Raw genomic sequence first — 23,436 nt, forward strand, 5'->3', positions numbered from 1 at the left:
GAATGATTATTACGGATGCGGGCGCTCACGTGGTGCGCAGGGTGTTATGGGTAACCGAGCAAGGTCAGGCCATAGCAACGGCTATGGCATCGCTTTTAGCTTGGTTACCACCGTACTAAGGGCAGGTAATTTGAGAGGTTTTTTCGACATCTAGCATGTGGGACTAAAGTCAATGCATTCATAAGAATTGGAGTAAGAATATGTGATTAAATGCAATGTTTTGGTTTTGACAGCAACCTTTTTCAAGAAGTCTTTGAATATGGGCACTGTGACCTATGTATACTCTTCAACACAATCAAATATTTGCCAAAAATCAAGGGTTCAACAATTTGATTGAAACTTGATTTTTTTGCATTCACAAAAGGATAGTTAGTCTTGCTCTAGTGACATTTTTGGCCAACAGTATTTCTGTGTAATTATTAACACGTAAAAAAATTAGTTTTTTTTTTAAAAACAGGAGCAGTTTTTTAAAGACATGATAACGGCGCAAAATATGCAAGGGCAAAAACCAGTGATGCATGTGATACAAGAGGGTTCTGTCCACAAAATGTGCACACCAACTTGTCCTTCTAAAAAGAAACACTGACAAAATAATGCAATGTAACACCATGCCCCAATGACGAAAAACGGAGTGACTTGGATAGGGCAAGGGCATTGGATGGCTACAAGATGATGTTGCCTGGCAAGTGGCCGAGTGTGTTGCAGTGTCTCCCTCCAACATCATCAAACTAAGGCAGAGCTTCAAGCAATTGGATGAGCGCAGTAACGACAATGTTATGGTTGGCCAACAGAAACAACAACAATGGAGGATTCTTTCATTCAAATGAAGGTCATGCAGCAAAGAATGGTTAATGCAAACAGCAGCAGGTATAGACCACGACCTTCCTCCAACACAAAGTCATGTGTAAGTGATCAAACTGCTTACACACCTTAAACTTCTGTAAAAGACGTTTTGTCCACAGAACAACACTGACTGCTAACCATCGAGCTGCCAACCTAGCCTGGTGTAATAAGCATGTGAGGTGGTAATCATCGGTGGGCTCAAGTTTTGTTTACAGATGGGACTCGCTTCTTCTTGGGTCCTGCTAATGGATGCAGCAGAGCCTGGAAGCTTCGTAGAGAACGCTTTGCAGTTGGCGCTGTTCTGGAACGAAATCATTTGACTGGGGCTATGTGATGGTCTGGGAAGTGATCATCTTACGTCGTAGGACATCTCATTATCATGTAATGAGCACTGCAGTTAAACTAGTAATAACAGCAAGGAGGAGATTTTGCAGTTCTTTGTTGCAAGAAACACTGCTGCTGTGAATTTAAAATCAGGGAGTTGTCGAGAGTAACTATCTCAAGCTTTGTTTAAGTTGCCGCATTTCAAATTAAATTTTCTATAGACAGTCCTCAGTTGTTACAAAACAGGAAAGAAAAAATTATTGTGTTCAACCATGTCATTGCTGTTTGGCACGCGTTTGGAAAAGTTGTCCTTAACTTTTTTTGGAAGAGAATATTTTCAATGATCACTTTAATGCAGCAAAGAGAGGAATATATATGAGGTACATGTTACACACCAACTTTAGTTACATCATGCATTTTGGGATGCTGTTTAAGTGATATTTCTAGACCTACTACCCTTCTTCATGTAATGTATGAGGACCGTAGTTTTTTTGTTATGACTGCAAAACACGCAGTAACAATATATCTCTTGTGCGGAACTGTTAAAAACCTGCGCGGAACTTGCCAGTTCATCACATCATGAGTGACACAACCGTCCAACGCTGAGGAAGAAGAACTTAGAAGGTAGCATTACAAGATCAGTGAACATCAAAGCTACGTGCATTTCTAAAATGAGATGACACAAAGCTTCTCTCGATATACAGAATGTACTAAGTATCAGCTCTCAGAGCTGTTTGAATCACTGTCAGAATAATTTGCCATTAAAGTTGCAAGACCAGTCTTTTCATCATTCACACCCCATGTTTCTCTGTGATTTGTGGCCCCATCACCTTCTGAGCGCAAACTGTTCATTCCAGACTCATTTTCAATACCATCCTTCCCCACACTGTTTGCAGAAGCAGAAAAAGCCTGCAACTTTTCACCATCTTCCAGCCTACCACTGTCCTTATTTTCACAAGAGGATGGGAAGGTTGGAGAAGAAGACTCCTCTCCAAAGCTATTCACTTTGTGAGTTTCATTTTTCAAATCTCTTTTGTCGTCAGAGTTTTTCACACCACCACATTCTAATTCAGAACTTTCTGCAGAGCTATCAGTGGTTCCAGTGTGTTTGACAGTCCTGCGGACATTCTTAACCAACCCTTTGATGCTAGGGGAAGAAAGTGCTTGTTCCACTCTAGGCGAGTTGAGATGAAGACCCAACTTGTGCTTGATCTCTGCACGACGACTGAGGGGGCCTTCAAACTTGGGGGTCCCACTGGTGCTGGCTGATGCTTTCGAGAATAAGGGTCGACTCTCTATGGCCTTCCTCTTCTCCTTCTGCTTGTCATCGAAGGCTGTGTAAATGACAGCAAAATTCAAAGTGTGTGTTAGACCTGAGAGAACGTGTCACATACTGAGCCAAGAATAATTGTTAAATATCTATTGAGAAGTAATATCAGTGTGTTAAGTCTTTGAACTAACAATCAGCAACTCTTCCTGGGCAGGCAGGTTGCTGCTAACTAAGCTGAGTTTTTAAGGGAAGCAAAATATTTTTATCACTAAATGAGCGCAAACTTCTTCTTTAACCTTTCCTCATTAAAGTAGTTGACAAAGTGGACATCTTTTTGATCCTGTCGTTGCATGGTTTGTCCATCTTTCCCTTATGCTTTTAATTTGAACCGATTCATTTAAAGTCTTAAATCTTCATAAACATAATGAGACTTTCAAACAACGACAGTAAATGAATGTCAAACTATTGCACGTGTCAGGATGTTGCATGCCAAATTTAATGGAAAATTTCCTAAATAAATTATCATTTAATTAATATACTTACCCGAATCACATTAGCATTGAGTCACCTGAGATGCTTATCACTGAAAAACGCTTACCCGGCTAAAGAATTTAAAGGGAAGCAACCCCATCACCAAAACGAAAGTGAAAGTAGCTTTGGTAATGGGCCAGTACACCGGGAGTTACCTCCCATACGGGTGTATGCCACGTCACTTCCTCTAGGAACACGTGCCTATTATCATACGGCTTTAAAAAATCTTAAAACCATAAGCGGGGCAGGTGGGAGGGAATACAGTATGTGATTCGGGTAAGTATATTAATTAAATGATAATTTATTTAGGAAATTTTCCATTTAATATCATATTCTTACTCCGAATCACATTAGCAGATAACATCAACAAGGCGGTGGGCTAGAAATGAATCAAAACTCACCATCAAGTTCTGGACAGGAACTGGCCTGCTGCTATGAGCGCTGGAAGGCCTCTGGAGCCATCCTGTCGAAGAGCTGTGACGTCCCGAAGATAAAAGTTTATGAAAACATCTTCGGAACGCCAATACGCAGTTGTCAGCACCTCCTCTAGACGTCTGGAGCGCAGAACTGCCAGAGAGGATGCCCACGCCCTCGTCTCATGGGCTCGGGCCGAGTCAAGTGGCAAGGAGGGCATAACCCCCCCCCTCTTTGTGCGCCTCCACTCATAAGCCTGCTTGATGAGCGAGGACACCCACCGGGCCAACGTTACCTTCGACAAATCTTTCTCGCGCCTAGTAAGGAGAGAGATAAACAACAACTTCTGAGAACTAGACCGAATCGGCTGAGTCCGGGCTAAGTACAGACGAAGTGCCCTCACAGGGCAATTGACCGAATCGGGGTCACCCGGGGCCAACGCGCTGGTCAGAGCCTTAACTCTAACCAGCGGAGAGGGCTGCCCCGGAGACTGATTCTTGGCCAGGAAATCAGGCCGGAAACGCAAAGATGCGGAACCGTCCGGCTCAAAGGAGATATCTCCAGGCTGACCCGACAGGGCGTGGACCTCGCTACCCCGTCGGGCCGTAGCCAACAAAAGGAGAAACAGCGCTTTGCGAGTGACATTGAACAGACTGGCCTCGCTTAAAGGCTCAAAATCCGCAGAACGAAGGAATTCCAGGATTAAAAACAAGTCCCACTTGGGAGCGGGCAAACGATCTTTAGCTTCCTTAAGAGCAGCCCCTTTAATGACTGCAGCTATAACGCCCCCGACTCGAACAGAACGACCAATCTGCTGAAGAGTCGCCGAGATAGCGGAGCGCCGGACCCTCAACGAGGAGACTGAGGCGCCCTGTGAAGACATGAAAGAGAGGTGGTTAGCGACCTGAATAGAGCGCGGAGCCACCGAACTCACCCCTCTAGCTGAACACCAGGCAGTCCATGCCTTCCAGTGGGAAGCATAAACTGAAGAGGTGGACGCTCTATGCGAGCGAGCCACCAAGTCCAGAGTCAAAGACGATGCCCCAGAGCGCTTCAGCGAGTCCCGAACAACTTCCACACGTGAAGCTTCAGAAGACTGGGCTCTTCGTGTGGAATGCCTGTTCGGGGCTGCACTAGTTCCCCTCGCACGAGTGCGAGAGGAATGGGGGGCCCTTGGGCAAGCCGAAGAAGATCTGGAAACCAGACCTGCGACGGCCACAGAGGAGCGACCAGAAGAAGAAGGGCCGGCTCCTCCATCTCCGCTTTCCGGATTACTCGGCTGAGTAACGGAAAGGGAGGAGTCTGAAGATCTGTATGTGCCCCCCAACCCTCCCTGGACGCATCTGTAAAGAGGTCCAGGTCGGGGAGGGGCACGACGATCGGAACACCTCTGCAGACCCACTCCGTGTGCAACCACGGAAGGGTCGCAGACTGGAACCATCCCTGCAAAGGGATGAGGGCGTCCCAGTCCACCAGAGGAGAGTCCACAAACGGCTTCAGCGCGAACTGAAGCGGACATTTGTGGACCCGGCCCAGTGAAACCAGAAGAGCCATAGACTCCATCTGCCCCAAGATGGAGGCGAGCGAGCGGATGGAAGCCATCAGGAGAGGTAAAGTGGAGCGAATCTGAGCTTGGAGCTTGTCCACCCTTCTCTGAGAAGGCTGGACAGTCCAAGCGACCGTGTCGAAAGACATCCCCAGATAAGTGAATGTCTGTGACGGGGCCAGCTCCGACTTTACCCGGTTGATCGAGAACCCCAACCAGTTGGATTCTCGAAGAACCGTCAGGGTATCCTGCGAACAGCCGCTCTGGGACTGGTTCATGATGAGCCAGTCGTCCAGATAAGCCCGCAGACGGATACCCTGGGACCTCACCAGTGCACAGACCTGTCTCACCACCATGGTGAAAATCCACGGTGCGAGAGACAGCCCGAAAGGGAGTGCGCGAAACTGGTAGATCTGATCTCCCCACCGGAAACGAAGCCATTTCCGGTCGGTCGGATGCATAAGAATGTGAAAGTATGCGTCCGTGAGATCGATCGAGGTCACCCAGTCTCCTGGGCGGAGAGAGTCTCGGACAGAGGCTGGCGTCTCCATCTTGAATTTTATCTCCCTCAAGAAAGTATTGAGGAGAGATAAATCCAACACGGGACGCCATCCTCCTGATGCTTTGGGAACAGCGACCAGACGCCCGTAAAATCCCAGGGAGCTGTGGACCCGAACTCTCTCCACCGCGCCCTTCTGCTCCAGGGAGGCAATTTCCGACTGCAAGACGGAACGTGCTTCCTGCGAGAAGGGGGGCTTGAACCGCGGAGGCACTCGGGTAAGAGGCGTCTTTTCCTCCCGCCAGAGTAGACGGAAGCCCGAACTCACCACTCCCACAATCCATTGGCTGTCTACTACCGACATCCAACGAGAAAGTGCCCGGGAGGGGCCTCCCGCCATCACCAAGGTGGAGGGCGGGAGGGAGGTGAGATCGGGAGCGCTTCATTGGGGGTGTGGCTTACTTCCAGAGCCGCCACGCCCCCTCCCCGATGCCGTCCTCTTCTTCCCACCACGAGCGGCCGGCGAAGCCTGCCGCTTCTGAGCTGGCTTGGGGTTAGACGATGTCTGAGCCTGCTTCTGTTTAGAAGGCTGAGACTGTTTCACCCCCTTCAGAGTGTAGTCAAGGAACTGACTGTCCTTATTTGACTGAATCTCCTTCTGTCTGGCATCCAGTGCCAGCGGACAGAAGAGAGACTCCTCTGAGACCGGGGAGACTCTCAAGGTCTCCCTAGTAGCCAGCTCCGTGAATTGGGACTGCGAGAGGAAGAGATCCCTCCTGCAGAGTACCGCTTGGGTGTACTGCAGGGAGGAAAGACGCAATTGTTCCTCATTGACCTTGGCCAATGCGGTCAAAAGCGCAGAGACATCGTCCGCATTCTGTTCTTCACTGAGAGTGAAAGGAACTAGCGAATCGGTCAATGCCCGAGACAGAGCCCGAACGAGAGTCTCCGCAATGGAGGACAGTTCGATCTGCCGACGTCCAACCTCCTCAGCAGAGAGGAGGGAAGCCTCGGAAACCGGCAAAACCGAATCACGCTTGATCGGTTTAGTCAGAAGAGGCAGCAATTCCCGGGAAACCGGAAGAGTAGCCCTAGGGAGTGCAAAAGACGCCAGCCAATTCTGGCTCTGATTGGGCATGCCAAGCTTCCTATTGGCCGTAGGCACGAAGGAAGAGGCTTGGGCAGCTGAAGCCACCCACTGCTGAGCTGATTCCGGAACTGGACCAAAAGGAAGCAGTAACGGAACAGGCACTGGCCGAATACCACTCCCCGCATGTGCTGGACGAACCAGTGAATGCGAAAGTTGGTAAGCCACTGACGGAGACTCGGCGAACCGGAAGGAAGAAACATCCTCCTGTGCCGGCCGGAAGTCCGCCATGGCAGAAGGAACGAATGATGCGGAAGAGTCCGCAGCCACCACCCCTTCAGGAAAATAACGAGACGTTACTTCCGCCGCGACGTCAAGAACAGACTTGAGCTTCGACGGAAACACGCCCCGCGACTCCTCGCTGACCACTGATGGAGCATCAGAATAGTCACACGTGGAACCATGACCGAAGTCACCAGTTCCGGAAGCAGAAGCATGCCCTGGCAAACCGGAAACCGGAAAAGCCTGAGCACTAACGTCATCCTGCCGCCCAAAACCCTGTGAAGGTAAAGGGTAAGCAGGACGACCATCCGCAAAAACCGGAGCTGGATGAGCTGACGTCACTCCCCCGACTGAGTGGAGTGATGCCTGCTCAAGCCTAGGCGCTTGAAAGCCGGAAGGCGCACGCTGTAATCCACTATCTGGTATCCGGAAGGAACCACCAGAAGAGGAAGAAGCGTTTCCGGCCGAAACCGGAAGTGTAGTCAACGGAACCGCAAAAAGCGGAAGTGAAGACTGCACTGGTTGACTTCGCGATCCGGAAGGACCGGAAGTCAGTGAATACTCCATCCTGCCGCGACCGCCGTAGCGTGCCGGAGCGGACGGATCATCACTTCCGGCAAGTGCCGGAAATGCGGCAGTCGAAACCGACTGCCGCCGCTGTTCGAACAAGTCCGGGGCCTCGTAGGTTATCGCCGGAAATGAAAGATCAGCAAGGTATCGGTCGTGACCCGATGCGAAAGAGCTGTCCCCCGAAGGAGAACGTCCAGGCGCCTCACGAGGGCTATCGGACCAGCTCTGCTTACCAACCGACGCTGAAGAGGGAGGACGCTGCTCCAAGCCGGAAGTGGAGGACAAAGACACGGAAGCCAATGCCCGGACGTCACTGCCAGATGCCGGAAACGCCGAACTGCTGGCGACGGAACGCTGAAATTCTGCCTGCACCAAGCTGCGGATTTCTGGAACCAGTGACTTTAACAGAGAGGAAACCAACGCACCTTGTCCAGGTGCTAACAAAGAAGACGAAGTCTCCGATGTAGAGACAGGTGCAGAAGTAACAGTAGCGCTAGGCGCCGCAAAAGAAGCAGAAGTAGTAACAGCGCTAGGCGCCGAAATTGGTACAGCCAACAAAGTGTTACGCTCTTGGTCTGTAACAAGTAACGTTGCTTTGGAAGAGGAAGACTTAGCCTTAATTTTCCCCTTGGGGTCCGACTTGCCACGGCGCTTGTCTGAATCAGACATGTTGACAACAACACGTGGCAACGCGAAAAAATTTACTGAAACATCAGTCTAAACGACTGGAAAATTCAGTAAACACACGCACTAATGCGTTAACAAAATACTATAGCTAAACTTGCCCCACAAGCAGAGGCACGGAGAGCTACAAACAAAGTCACACGAGCTAGAAAACTAACTCACACAACAAAATGGCGACACGCAAGACACTGACACAAACGTCAACAACACGTGGCAAAGTAAAAAGATTTACTGAAACGTAAGTCAAAACGACTGAAAACACAGTAAACACACACGCTTACGCGTCAACAAAATACTAAAGCTACACTTGCCCAAACAGAAAGAGGGCACGCAGAGCTACTAGCAAAGTCACACGAGTTAGCTAACTAACTCACACAACAAAATGGCGAAACACGCAAGTCACTGACACACAAGTCCGTAAAAAACGGACAACGTACAGTAACGAAACAGCGCAAACAACCAACAACAAACGGGAACGAGCTCACCAAACTGTAGGCAAGGCGAGCAGACAAGCTGGGTAACGTGGCCGGCGGGTGTCACTCAAACACACAAGGTCAGCCACAGAGCGTCAAAAAGTGAACCGTCCTCTCCGAGGTGAAAAAGACGTATGATAATAGGCACGTGTTCCTAGAGGAAGTGACGTGGCATACACCCGTATGGGAGGTAACTCCCGGTGTACTGGCCCATTACCAAAGCTACTTTCACTTTCGTTTTGGTGATGGGGTTGCTTCCCTTTAAATTCTTTAGCCGGGTAAGCGTTTTTCAGTGATAAGCATCTCAGGTGACTCAATGCTAATGTGATTCGGAGTAAGAATATGATATTAAATGCAGAGTAGAATGTTCGGATGCGCAGCAGAAATTCACCCTTCCAGATGTGAGCAGATTGAAATAACAATAACAATAAGAACAGTTTATTGTCCACCTAACTGAGTACATTGAAATGGAAAATTGTCTACAACTTATCCAGCATGCCTGTAACGATTTCAAACACACATTCTTACTAAGAATTATTACGACATACAATAAGGTGATAACATAGATACTTGTATAAACTAAGTCTGTGTATTACCATCTTATTTTGACATGATATACAAAATAAATCAGACCATTATGCTTGATATCTATTGCAATCATTATATTGCTTTATCACATTTAAATATCACAGAATCAGATAGCTGAGGCACCAGTAAGTACCAGTGATGATTTTTCTGTGTGTTGGGTTGTGTTGTTGTGGTGTGAGTGTGCAGATAGGACTCACACTTAGTGACAGAGTATTTCAGAAGGCTAGCCTGTCTCTGGTCCTCCGCTTCTTCGGGTAGCAGTTCTATTTCCAGTGATGATTTGTCCAGGAGCGCTTTATCTGCTGCTTTGGTGGCCGCTATCTGCTTCTTTTCTCCCTGCACACAAAGAAGAACCAACAAACCATCATGACTGCAAAAACACATCCACTTACATACATGTACAAAAGTCTTCAACATAATAAGTAACTAAAAAGGCACTGTTACAACATAACAAGTACCAAACTAAATATCCCCCCCCCCCCCCCCCCCCTTACTCTGAATTTGCTCCTGGCCAGTTTGTTGAGCATGTAATCATCATTCCAAGAGTCGCGCATGTCCTCAATCTGCGCCACACTAAGCTGGTTGACTTTGCCTCGACCTTTGTCATCTGAACCATGCTCCAGCTTGAACATGGGATCGGTGGCCATTTTCTTCTGCGTCGTCTTGTCTGTAAAAAAAAAAAAAATCGTACATGACTCCATGAGACATCTCTCATTTCCTTCCTCTTTTACTATTTTCACCTAAGATTTCTTTCTTTCTCTCTCTCTTGTCCCCTCCACCCACCAGGTTCCAGGTTCACTGCTACAGCTGCTATTACAGTGATTGCGGTAGGTGTTTTATCAGCCAATACAGTCAATTCCGGATAATCGGCCAATTTTCCCTGGGACCGAATCTTTTCTTCATAGTTATGTGTGAAAATGTTCGGTTAATCGGCCACCACGAAAACGATGCACATCGGCTAAACGGCCACCTCACACCTCACACTTTTCACGTTTTTGTGAGTGGTTCCATGATCATTACTCACATGACAGCACAAAGGTCTGCCAGTGAGTTTACTGAGTACAGGGCCCTCCGTCTGATTGGTAGGCACATTCTCCTTCTCGTTGACAACTGCACAGCGCATGTGGTAGGAATCAAGCTGAATAACATCCAGCTTGAGTTCCTTCCCCCCCAACACAACCAGCATCTTTCAGCCAATGGATCAGGGTGTCATCAAGAATCTCAAAACGCTGTACAGGAAGGAATTGATCGAGATGACCCTAAACCACATAGAAAAAAGACTTCTGGAAACCAACGCCACAGCGTGTGACGTCAGTTCAAAGATCAACGTTCTTGATGCGATCGTGTTTGTCTCCAGAAGCTGGCGAGCGGTAAAACCGTCTACTGTTAGCGGATGATTTAAGAAAGGTGGATTCATTCGTCCTGGCCGACCCCCTCTCATGGACTGATACAGAAGACCCCGAGGATTTTTCATTGCCAGAAGAAATCGTCAACGGGGAGGTCTTCAACGATATAGACGACAACATCGTCTGTGTGGAAGGCGAGTTGACTGAGGAAGACATCGTGGAACGCATCTGTGAAAAAAGACCAAGACTAGAAGAAACAGAAACAGAAACAGAGGAATCTGATGAAGAACCAGATCAGCCACCCATCACATCAGTGGCTGCCAAAAACGCGCTTGAAGTCCTGAAAATGCCTTCGGGGAAGAAGAACTGCATTGCCTGGACGTTGTCTGTGCTGCAGTGAGGAAACGTGCCAGTGCCAAACAGAAGTAGACGACACTGGACACATTCTTTGGAGAGCACGTATGCCAATGCACGAAACTTCTGCTTTCCACTACCATAAGTAACTTCCAACATCCAACATTTTTGTTCTGAGGAACTTCCCGATGCGATGTTCGGATAATCGGCCACTTCGGATAATCGGCCATAATTCAGTCAGTCCCAAAAGTGGCCGATTAACCGGAGTCGACTGTATTACCTAAAATGCTAGAAAAACACATCTCACAAAAACTGGTCGCTTGGTCAATGTAACGAGTTAAAGTAAGGCACACAAGCTAAGAATGAACAATATCGTGCCAAGATCAAAGTGGACAAACCACAATAAAAGTATTGTTTTCACAGCTACACGTCAGGGATATTGCTAAGATTTATTTTCTTTGACAAATTTGTTGCAATGGTGATAGAACAGCACCACTCCTCATTGTAGGGGTGTAATTCAGCTGCTACCTATATATATATATATACGACTTGTGTCTGTCTGTGTGTGTGTGTGCGTGCGTGCGTGTGTGTGTGTGTGTGTGTGTGTGTGTGTTCGCGATGCACGGCCAAAGTTCTCGATGGATCTGCTTCAAATTTGGTGGGCATATTCAGGTAGACCCCGGACACAACCTGGTCGATAAGAATTTTCAACAAGTGCTCTAAGCGCGGCGCGGCGCGGCAAACCGATTTTGGTTTTTCTGTAGATCCACTACATCCATTCCCAGTAACTCTTCCTTATCTTCTCCAGTGTTTTGCGTGTTTATCTCCCTTCCTTCGTGTGGCGTCAATCCATATTCCCGTTACTATTTTTAGAAGGTCACTGTCCACAACGCTTTCATCCCTGCGAAGCCGGATATTCCCGTTACTATTTTTAGAAGGTCACTGTCCACAACGCTTTCATCCCGGCGAAGCCGGGTATTCCTCTACTTCTTCCCAGCTTCGCCGGGTATTCGGCTCTACTTCTTCCCGGCGAAGCGCCGGGTACCCGGCGAAGCGGATGTTCATTCTAGTACTGTATATGACTGCTTAACTATCTGTGAAAAAAATGTTCTGAAATGTGTAGGCAGTTATTGATGTCCAGACCGGGGAACCCCTGTCTTGCACTTGGTTCTCAAACAAACTTGGTGTATTTTCAGAAAAATGAGCGTACTCCACACATCATTAATTTGAACATCCATGATTCAAACATGCGTCCGTTGCACCGTTAATTAAGTTTACCAATACATTTAAAACAAATGCTTATTTCAATGTTTACTGACAATAACTGATGTAATCATGTGTCAAAACACTGGATCGGCTTCGGGATGCGCTTGTGAAGAAAAGTAGCCTAGGAATTTTTGACGGCGTATTTTTTTCCACTGACCGTACTGATCGTATTCTAGACAATCATGCGTACAAAATACGGCGAAATCGTATTGGTTCCCAGGTCTGGATGTCCCTTTTACCCTTCATCATGAAAAAAGGTTTGGTAGATCTGCGGAAATAAAATGTTGGTATTTTGCCAACAGCCGACCCCTAAATAACATCCCTGCATGTAAATGTCTCTCAGCAAGCTTGGAAAGGAGATGTACCTTCTGGAACAATCTGTCCATTTTCTCTGGGATCCCATCTTTGCTCCTTCCGTCGAGCCCCTTCCAAAATGACATAGTCATGGTTCTGGAACACACAAACATTTAACCTTTGATACACCCACCAAATAGAAATGTATTCACTTTATAGCCATTCCAACATATTAAAGTGTTTCGACATACATGTGAGTTGAAAAATGATGGTCATGCCAAATATATTGCAGCACACAGACATTAAAATTATAAACAAGACTGCTTCACCAGGATCACCAAAATGCTTGACATGCAAAATATTACATCCTTCTTGTAAACCCTTCATGAAATTACCTCCCTTTAGCCATCATGCATTATTTACTGAGTGAATTAAGAAAAGTACAGACCGCCACAACCTGCTCAATCATTTTCCCCCCAAAATATTTTAAAATGTCAAAAGTTTCTACAATGTCTGACATTGTTTACACTATTGTAATTTAACTTCAAATCTAAGTTGCTACCATATAGTATACAGAAAGAGACTCAAATGAGTCATTGGTCAGGGCACAGTATCTGAGCAATTACATCTGTTTTTGTACTAAGAATTCAAATGAGTTGAATCAGCTGTGGTTTCAAGTCTTCAAAAATAAAGTACTTTAATTACACATTTAGTCACTTGAACAAAGGAGATGCCAATTTCTACCTTGAAAACTACCAGAGCACAAGCACATAAGCATCACAAATAACAACAAAACAGAGTGGTAGACCGTATTATCACCTTAGGGTCAGTCTGTATTTCAAAGTAATTGTCACAGAGGTGGCATTTCATGCGGAACTTGTAGATTGGTGTGGTGAAGTAATTTCCCACTTTGCTCTTCTCTGCATTGTAGCGCACCCCCATGCCGATGTGGCTGTTGCAGCCACCACACCAGATGTTATAGGGCATCTCAAACCTAAGAAAGAAAGCAAAAATGTTAAGGTCTGCTGACAACTACAAAATGACTTTTATCCTCACGACAGAAGTTTTAAAACACTTTTAATCTCATAAAAATATAACCAAAGGAATCAGAACATTAAACAATGATAAGATATATAAGAAACAATCATAAAGTATTATGTACGTCACTTCATTTCTTATATTTGATATCTCCTGCCTGGAGAAACTGGAAAAGAACATTATTATCTCTGAACCATGCATGTGTGCATCCATTTGTGGCTAATTTGCTGTTTGACCTGAAAGCTATGATGATTCACATGCAAGACATGTAATTACTATTATTACTTCTGTCATCAGAGTTCTTTCAAACCCACTTATATCTGCAGTTTTTTTTTCTTTTCTTCTTAATTCTTCATCTTGTATGCTTATGTTTACCACACTTATACATTGCATGGGAGGGATTGGGGCAGCTAAAATGATGTGGAAACTGAACCTACATTCCCAGTCGCTCACCACCACCCCTCCCCTCCTCTACCACCACCAATTCACTAAAGGAAAACATGTTCAACATTAGTTTTAGCAACCCACTTCAAAGGCAACCAAGTTCACAAGCAACTTTTCACATTTATGATTTACTACACTTTCTGATATATATCAGACAAGCTTGCATAATCCACAGACTTGATAACTACTCCCCATGCAGTCCATTAACTCTGAATGAAACCCTTAATTCTGCTAAAAATTAATTTACTATGTCTAACCTGATGACTAGGATGCCTTTGTGTATCTTTTTGGCACGGTCCCGCAGTGGATGTGATCCAAGCCATGTGTTCAGTGACCCTTTTGAAGGGTCAAAATCCGGTGGGTAATACTTGTTCACTCCTTTGCGTTCACCCTGAAACAAAAATATATACTGTATTCACCTTTCTGTATTCATTGCATTTACTTGAACAAACCAATCATGTTTAAATTAATTCTTGCCTGGCTAGCACAGAATCGTTTTATATAACACCCCTCGCTCACTTGCTAAGCAAGCAGCTAGCCGCAAGCATTTATTTCCTTTGCTTAACGGGGATCAGATATAGCTTTGTGGAAATGGTGTCACATACTGTTAGAAATGTGAAAATGTTGAGATTCATTGAGTATGTCAATTTCAAATGGCACATAATCTGGGTATTACCATCACAATTGGAATACTTATCCCAACCTGTAATACTCTACATTTGAAAACATGATATATGTTGAAAATTAAATTTGCATGCAACCTTCAGGGCTGTACCTAAAAGTTACTGAACTTCTCACTTCCAGGTGCACAGAAAATATCAAGGAGATACAGGGTTCCTGCAGGGCAGAGCTGATACAATTCAATGAGTTTTCAAGGACATTTCCAGGACCAAATAAATGCTTTTCAAGGACATGATTTTCCACAAACTACGGGTGACTAGTAATAGTTAGTTCGTCTGCTTTCGTTTTCACTCGATCTTTTATTCTCCCAAAATGTGTGTACTGTATTTGACGAAAAAAAAGGGGGTTGCATTTTTTTTTTAAATAAGACAAGCTGCTGACGAAATGTATAGGCAACAATTTGGAAAAATCAAGTACTTTTCAATGACTATTTAACAAAACTCTATTTTCAAGCACTTTTCAAGGCCTGGAAAAGGTTTTCCAATTTTCAAGGAGTTTTCCAGGGTTCAAGGACTCTGTACGAACCCTGTGAATACCGCAATTTTGTTATGAATTAATTGGTGTCATTGTCTAAGGGTTACATTGTAACACTCGCTCAGCCTCACATCAGGTCCTGCACATGAACAAATTACGTCAAAAGTCTACATTGAAGTCTATAAGTCTTGACAAGAGAAATAATTCTTTCTCTCTTGGGTAGTTTACATAAAACATGGTATTTGTTTCCATTTTCAGGGCCAACACCAAAAAAATCTGAAAAACCGGAAAGGCCACTGTCAATTAAGGGGCCGCCATTCAGGTCTGAGTGGGCAACGCCCAGAAGCCCTTGGGCCTAAAGCCAAATAAAACCTTGAAATCATGACGCCCTTTCCTGTAGTTTAGATTCGAATGAATGCAATTGCAAGACAAAAGCATTATGGTGGCTAGTGACACTCTTTTTCGCACCTCAGTTTTCACGAGAGCTCTTCCAATTTGAATACAGGAAAAAGTTAGATCGGTCGCGTTGCGTAAATAATATAGTAGTTGTTATTTAAACCGGATTTTCCGGCAAGAGGAATTTTTAAAAACTGGATTTCTGGTGAGGAACTAGAAAGGTATTAGCCCTGCATTTTGGTATGCTGCACACAGCCTTTAACCCAATAATGTCATCAAGGGAAATGTTGATTGCATTTTAGGCGGTAGATGAGAACTGACAAGGCGCATAAAGGTTCGTCTGGATGGCAACACTAAAGGTATGTTTAGTCATCTATGGGATCTTTGTGTAATTTGTAAATAGTTTGACTGTGTATATCCTTATCTGCGACAAAAAAACAAATCATTGCTTCAGTGAGCTACAATGCATCTTGAACACCTGCCCAAGATGGGTTGAAATCATGTCACTGTCAGGCGAGTTCAAATGACTAACTTGCCGGTCTGACTGGTGACCTCACAATATTGATCAGCCACAGGGTTTTCCAACTAGCCCCTCCCAAGCCCTCCTTCAGAAGGTGTGAAGTGCCATCAACAGCTACCCAGTCCCCTCTGCACTTGGCCACCTCCAACCCCTTACCTTACCTTTATCATTCTTTGCTGACTTAGTGCGACCAAGGCTGCCACCAAACCCCCCCCCCCCCCCCCCCCCCATTCTGGCGGTTAATTAATTGCCCCGAGGTACCGGCTGGTCAGTGTTTCTGTTTTGAGTTAAGGAACACCCCTGAACCTTTATGCAAAATGCTACTCACACCTCACCACTGCATGCATATGGTGCCCGCCCCTCAACACCCCCACACCTAAACCGCACTTCGAGTGCCCAAACTTTTCAGCCCAGCCAATGATGAGGACATAGAGAAATATCACATGGCTTGCTGTACTGTAACGTCATACAAGTTGTTTGTTTATTGTGAGCAAAAGCTAGCCCTGTCAGACTAGTTTGACTTGACTTGATCAGTGGTTGACGCCTGTGAAGACATGTTCGCTGTTCCATTGAGACGACCTCATTTACATGATAAACCCACTAGTTTGTTTGTTTCGTTCATTGGCTGAAACCTCCACGGCTTTTACGTTATGACCCTTTTCACCCCGCCCTTTTGGCAACCATACACCGCTTTCGGGGGAAGCATGCTGTGTATTTTCGTGTTTCTATAACCAACCGAACTCTGACATGGATTACAGGATCTTTTCTGTGAGCACTTGGTCTTGTGCTTGCGTGTACACACAAAGGGGGATGAGGCACTAGCAGGTCTGCACATTAGTGGACCTGGGAGATCAGAAAAATCTCCACCCTTAACCCACCAGGCGGCCGTGGCCGGGATTTGAAGTCACGACCTTCCGATTAGGAGGCCGATGTCTTATCCTTTAGGCCACTGCGCCCGTCTATATATACCCACTAGTGAAAAGAACGATATTGTTATGCCATGGGTGGTCTCTCTCACATATGTAGGACTAGATGATTACCCGCTTCGCCGGGTAACGGCTTCGCCGGGAAGAAGTAGAGCCGAATACCAGGCTGCGCCTGGGACCCGCACAAAGGAAAGGAGATAAACGCGCAAAACACTGGAGACCTTCTAAAAATAGTAACGTGCAGTGACCTTCTAAAAATAGTAACGTAGTAACAGGAATATGGATTGACGCCACACGGAGGAAGGGAGATAATCGCGGCTGAAAACACTGGAGAAGATAAGGAAGAGTTCCTGGTAGTGGATCCAGACCAAAAAAACCAAAATCGGTTCAGCACGCACAGCGCTGCGCGCTGAGAGCACGTGTTGAAATATATCTCATCGATGAGGTTGTGTCCGGGGTGTAGCTGAATACGGTGTCCAAATTTGAAAAAGATCCACCGAGAACTTTGGCCGTGCATCGCGAACAGACAGACAGACAGACAGACACTAGTCGTATATATACATATGTAGGATAAATGCTACTTAGCATGTTACTAACTGAGTACATCCACTGCCTTCGTAGACCACACGTCTGCTGTCATAGACAGAAGCGCACCCTTCATTGTACACAGATATACCATCATGCGTTTGCATGTGAAATTAAAAACATGTCTTTGAGACTACCACTAAGTCCCGTTTCATTCATCAAGAAAAATGATCTATTGCTTTCGCGATAATTCTGCCTGTCAAACATCAATGACAATGGGTAACATAGATTGGGTTGCCGTGTTGGATACCAGTGAGCCTAAGCGGCCCTCAAACCTGACGTTAAAATATAACATTAATAACATGAGTGGGTGACAAAAACTTTGCAAAACAGCTGGCATGCAAATTACACACAAAAAGACAGTCTTAGAAGGAAACTTTGGCAAACTTTACCATTTCGACAGCTTTTCCCTGTTTACGACTTTCGCACTCTCATGCGAAGTCAGTCTCAACCCCAGTTTCGTATGCACTACTTTTTTTTTAATCTTTCTTTTTTGAAGTCACTAAAGATTTGTAATCTTCTCTCAGAGTGTTAATAAAATCAAAATGAATGTGACATTTGACTGTTAACATTCCTTTCTGTCTAAAAGACAATTAAAAACAAGACATTGAACCAGCATGGGCCAGAAGCGACCTTGAACTTTCCTTCGACCTTCAGCAGTAGGCTAACACTACGGATCTCAGCTGCAGTTCGTTGAGCGACCGCTGGATAGGACGTGCATGTTTTGAAAGAGCCGAAAGAGTTTACGAACCAGTGCATGCAGTTCACTGCACTTGTTTGGACAAAAAAATCCATGAAAAAGAAAATATAAAAGGTAAGAAATTTCATTATTGCATGGGGTTTATTTTTCTCTCTTTTTCTGTCCTCATAACGGTCTTCTCATTGACGAAAGCAGGAGTCAGTCAACAGTCTCCGGGAAGTAACTGGACACCGAACGCGACAGCGCACCACTACAGATAAGATGTTGTTTGTTTGTTGAAGCTTATGAATATGATCTTCGCAACGTTTGTAAGATTGGTCGGAGAGAATGCCTTTATGTTGCTGTGCTGCTCCACCCGAACCAGACGAACCAGAACCCGCTGAGAAACCCCCGCCACCGCCTCCTCCTCCTCCCCCACCTCCACCTCCTCCTCCCCCACCTCCACCTCCACCACCACCACCACCGCCTCCTCCTCCTCCTCCACCACCACCTCCACCGCCACCACCAGCAGAGCCTCCGCCTCCACCACCAGCAGAACCTCCACCTCCACCACCAGCAGAGCCTCCACCTCCACCACCAGCAGAGCCTCCGCCTCCTGAACCAGAGCTAACAGAAGAAGAATTTCTCATGTCGAAGTTGCTGTATCCCAAGCCAGGCGAGCTTGGCATTGTCTGGGGAGATAAAGTAATATGCTGTCTTGAGACTGGCCTGCCGGAACTTATTGAGGTACAGACACAGACAGAACTTGACGAAGAAACACAGACAGGATGTCCAAGATGTAGTGGAAGAGGTGAAGGACCAGCGCAGGTAGAACAACCATCAGACAAATATCAGAAGAACAAGCCAAGATTTTTTGGAAATGTGCATCAGATGGACATTCAGCGAAGGTGATTGTAATATATATATATATGCGTGACAATTAATGTTATGGTACTGCACAGGTTTATGATCTTAAGTTTCTTTTCTCCTTCATTGGCTCTATCAACGCCAGTTTTTAACATCTTGCTTCTCTTAATTTTATATATATATGACTAGAGGAATACCCGCTTCGCCGGGTAGCCGGCTTCGCCGGGATGAAATACTTAGAGCCGTTCGCCGGCTTTGCCGGGTCCGAACAATGGACCCGCCAAGCTTAGGTCCCTCCCAGATTCGTGGAATGGGAACAGCACGAAAATGATTCAGTGGCCATAATGCCATTCCTGACCATATCGAGTCCCATCCTTGTCGACGAATGTAACCGTGTTAATCACCTTTGGAGGCGAACTCCACTCAAACAGGATTGAGCAATTTAGAGCTTATCTGTAAGCCCTTTTGAACTGTTATGGCTTTTCAAAGGAAGGCCAGTACATACAAATACACAAAAGCCGCCAGACCACATCACAAACAGAACTGAACAATCCCCAGGTGTTGCTCACATAGAGAGACACACACACACACACACACACACACAAACACAGAGAAGCCGTATCTATAGAGAGATAGATGACAGTGTATTTTTTGCGTGGCTATAAATTGATTCGACCTTTGCACTTTTACAGTGAGGATAATTTACGGGTCCAATTTACGTTCTGGACACTGCGGTGACCTTCTAAAAATAGTAACAGAACGCCGGGAATATCCGAAGATGCCCCCTCATAAGTGCACCATACGAAGGAAGGGAGGTAAACGCTGAAAACATGGAGAAGATAAGGAAGAGTTACTGGGAATGGTGAAATGAACACAAAAACCAAAATCGGTTCAGCGCTGCGCGCTGAGAGCACGTGTTGAAATATCTCATCGATGATATTGTGTCCGGGGTGTAGCTAAATACGGTGTCCAAATTTGAAAAAGATCCACTGAGAACTTTGGCGTTGTGATGTGGTGTAGCGGCTTTGGTGTGTCGGTATGGGGGCCCGGGTAGCTGAGGTGGAACCAAATTCGGTTCAGCGCTGCGCGCTGAGAGCACGTGTTGAAATATCTCATTGATGAGGTTGTGTGCGGGGTCTCTGTGAATAAGCCCACCAAATTTGAAGCAGATCCATCGAGAACTTTGGCCGTGCATCGCGAAGACACAGACAGACACACAGACACAAGTCGTATACTATATATATATAGATAACCGACCATCCCCAACAAAATCTTTAAAATCTCCAAAAGGGGGGAGAAATTGCTAACGCCCTGACCCAGGGTCGAACTCGCAACCTCTCGCTTCCGAGCGCAAGTGCGTTACCACTCGGCCACCCAGTCCGATCAGGGTAGGGAAATCCTTTTATGATATGACGCTTCCCATGCTTGAGAACTCACGTGTATTGCTCGAAGTTAAGAATCCATCTTTGTACCTTTGAATAGCTCAGTTTCATTTTCAAACTTTTTTCTTGTTTTTTTCAACTTTGTCTTTATTTTCTGAACTCTTACTTTTTGTATGATAATTTTAATCCTTTTTATTCATAACAAAGGTTTTGATTGGTGTTTCGGAGATCGAATTAATGAAAGGGTTTCATTATTATTGAGTTCAGTCTTACTCTAAGTGAATGATTTCCCAGAAATACCCATTCTATTATTAGTAACATCAGCTTTTGGGAAAAGTCATATGGGCGATTATATCACCGCGCATCTACTGCAGGTAATGTTTGTTAACCACTTCTATAACTAATTAACTTCTTGTTATTAGTTGTTTTTTTCATTTCATGGTTCATACTTTTAGAGCTTTTCTCTACTCATGCAGCTTTGCTTATTAGTGTAAGTCAGACAGATAGTGTCTGATCAAAATTTAATAGCCCATATATATACTAGATGATTACCTGCTTCGCCGGGTGTATCGCGAGACGGAGTATGCAGCGTGGCGGTTCGCCGGCTTAGAGCACGTGTTGACGTGGTTCACCGCGCCGCGCCGCGCTTAGAGCACGTGTTGAAAATTTTCATCGACCAGATTGTGTCCGGGGTCTACCTGAATATGCCCACCAAATTTGAAGCAGATCCATCGAGAACTTTGGCCGTGCATCGCGAAGTGACAGACAGACAGACAGACAGACACACACACAAGCCGTATATAGATATAGATGTACAGTGCATAATTATGTTGTTTAAAAACAAACAAGCCACCATCCTCCCCCCACGGGTTAGGGGGAAGAATTTACCCGATGCTCCCCAGCATGTCGTAAGAGGCGACTAACGGATTCTGTTTCTCCTTTTACCCTTGTAAAGTGTTTCTTGTATAGAATATAGTCAATTTTTGTAAAGATTTTAGTCAAGCAGTATGTAAGAAATGTTAAGTTCTTTGTACTGGAAACTTGCATTCTCCCAGTAAGGTAATATATTTTACTACGTTGCAAGCCCCTGGAGCAAATTTTTGATTAGTGCTTTTGTGAACAAGAAACAATTGACAAGTGGCTCTATCCCATCTCTCCCCTTCCCCCGTCGCGATATAACCTTCGTGGTTGAAAACGACGTTAAACACCAAATAAAGAAAAGATCGAAAGAAAGAATTCGAGCTGAATCGGATCATATGATTAGATTTTGAGAATTTTCAGTGAAAAGATAGATCCTGCTGAGGGGAAAGAACTGTTGTATACACGATTGCAGACAACCCTGGCTAACAGTAACATGTTAAGATTTTGTTGGGTTGTCTTCCTTTGGAATATTCTACACAGTCAATGATAACGCAAAATAAGTGTACTACAGTGGAACCCCTCTCTAATCTCAGTACCCTGGCCAAGTTTGCTCTCAAGACATCAAAGAGACCGCGCCATAGGTTAAACTCCCCATAGGTTAAACTCGGTCAGTGACCCGGGTGCAGGAAGTGTTTCCTCTCTCAGATATGAAAGGGGAACCACCTCTCCTAGCTAAAACTGGGTCAATGACCCCTGGGAAGAAGGTCAGTGTCTTTTAACAAGGCCACCCAGCTAACACAATGGACCTGCCTTTGATCTGATGATTGGTTTGTGATGTTTATTCAGCCCACCCAACCATCACGCCTCTCAGCGGTTTAGTGCAACCAGTTTGTCAGTGATGCCTTACGCTGACTGAGAGTCTTGGCTTTGTCTGACAAAGTCGTTGCACAAGCTGTTAGGTCGATCCTTAGACGTTAGAGCGGGGTGGTACACTGGTGACAACTATATATAAGGAAACACATCGGTTAAATAAAAAAAAGGGTCGTTGTGGCGGGGTAGTCCTTAGAGAGGGGGGTCTTAGAGAGGGGTTCCACTGTATTTTGCTTTACAATTTGGATTTTTTTTATGTTTGGAATTTGTTTCCCAGTGTAATGTTGATAATTGTGTGCAGTGTGGCATTCGTATTTTTTGTATGTTTCATTTGTTTATCTGTAAAAAAAAATCTGAGCACTTGATTCATGGATTCAGTCTTTAAAATGGGAATGTGTGCACTACAAACAAAAGTTTATTTTCTCGTTTAGTGACCTAATTAGCAGCATAACTCAAAAATGAAGCTTTTTATGAACAATTTTATTTTTTTGCATGGACAGAGATCCGGTCAAATAATTCATCGAGATCTAAACAGTTTTGATCTAAGCTGTAATCTTCTTCTTTTTTTTTTTTACGAATTTTCAAAAAAGGTCTGAAATATTACGTCCAATGAGTTAATCGACAACAACAAAACAAAAACGACCTCCAACACTGTTTGTTTGCCTTGTCATCGGAAACAAACATTTGATTTGTGTTGGTCTAATTCAGGACATCCCAGTTTACTTACATCCTTGTACTTGTAGTCCCGCAGTGGGGCACTGCGGTTATGAAATTAAAGGCCCCTCCTGTTTTTGGAACCGCAGGAGCTTTCTAGTTTGCTGTTAGGTAGATTTTGGGTTCCTCTTTCCTGTCATGCTCTCTTTTTCTTCATGAATTCTTTTCTTTTTTCTGCCTTCTTGCTCATTCACCTGTATTTTTTCCAAAAATCTCTTCTCTTGCCGCTTGTCTCGCGATTCATGTATAGTTTAATCTGTTAGTGTTCTGATGTAAGTCCAGCAGTAGATAGGTTAAGCCTATTTTAACATACTGGAAACTGGTAATCTTCCAGTAGGTATTAATTTAGTTTTACTAAAGCCTGCTGGGACACAAGTAATGGGTTAGTGCATTTGTAAACAGGAATCGCTTGACAAGTGGCCCCCTTCATCCCCCCCTTCCTCGTCCTGATATGGCTCTGCGTAGTCGGCTGGACGTTAAGCAACAAATAAACAAACAAATTGTACTTGTAGACCATAGATCTACATCCTTGTAGGTTGTCAACAGGATATGTATTAATGTTTACAATTAAATTAATGACAGATAAAGACCAAAGCAGGTGGCATAACTAAAGTCCTATGTATATCAG

General features: G+C 45.1%; 2 protein-coding genes across 5 annotated transcripts in view; one reads left to right on the forward strand and one right to left on the reverse strand.

The window, feature by feature from the left end:
* Window positions 1-212: 212 nt before the first annotated feature.
* On the reverse strand, window positions 213-17,882 carry LOC138967146 (coiled-coil domain-containing protein 130 homolog). Its single transcript, XM_070339644.1, has 7 exons — window positions 17,828-17,882; window positions 14,111-14,244; window positions 13,191-13,365; window positions 12,443-12,527; window positions 9,606-9,778; window positions 9,309-9,447; window positions 213-2,501 (listed from the first exon to the last, which is right to left on the reverse strand). Exons 1-7 carry the CDS (start codon window positions 17,828-17,830, stop codon window positions 1,885-1,887), a joined length of 1,326 nt encoding a protein of 441 aa, XP_070195745.1. The 5' UTR covers window positions 17,831-17,882; the 3' UTR covers window positions 213-1,884.
* Window positions 17,883-18,075: 193 nt separating this feature from the next.
* LOC138967147 (glycogen debranching enzyme-like) overlaps window positions 18,076-23,436 on the forward strand; it is a 78,939-nt gene continuing 73,578 nt past the window's right edge. For 2 of the 4 annotated variants that reach the window (XM_070339645.1, XM_070339647.1), the window contains exon 1: window positions 18,637-19,022. In XM_070339645.1, coding sequence (XP_070195746.1) covers window positions 18,763-19,022 — 260 coding nt within the window. In that variant the 5' untranslated portion in view covers window positions 18,637-18,762. Of the gene's footprint in view, window positions 18,250-18,635; window positions 19,023-23,436 lie in introns of those variants that run through there. The other 2 variants (XM_070339649.1, XM_070339648.1) reach the window with 2 other exon arrangements.

This window comes from Littorina saxatilis, linkage group LG5, assembly GCF_037325665.1.
Source record: "Littorina saxatilis isolate snail1 linkage group LG5, US_GU_Lsax_2.0, whole genome shotgun sequence".
NCBI classification, from domain to species: Eukaryota; Metazoa; Mollusca; class Gastropoda; order Littorinimorpha; family Littorinidae; genus Littorina; species Littorina saxatilis.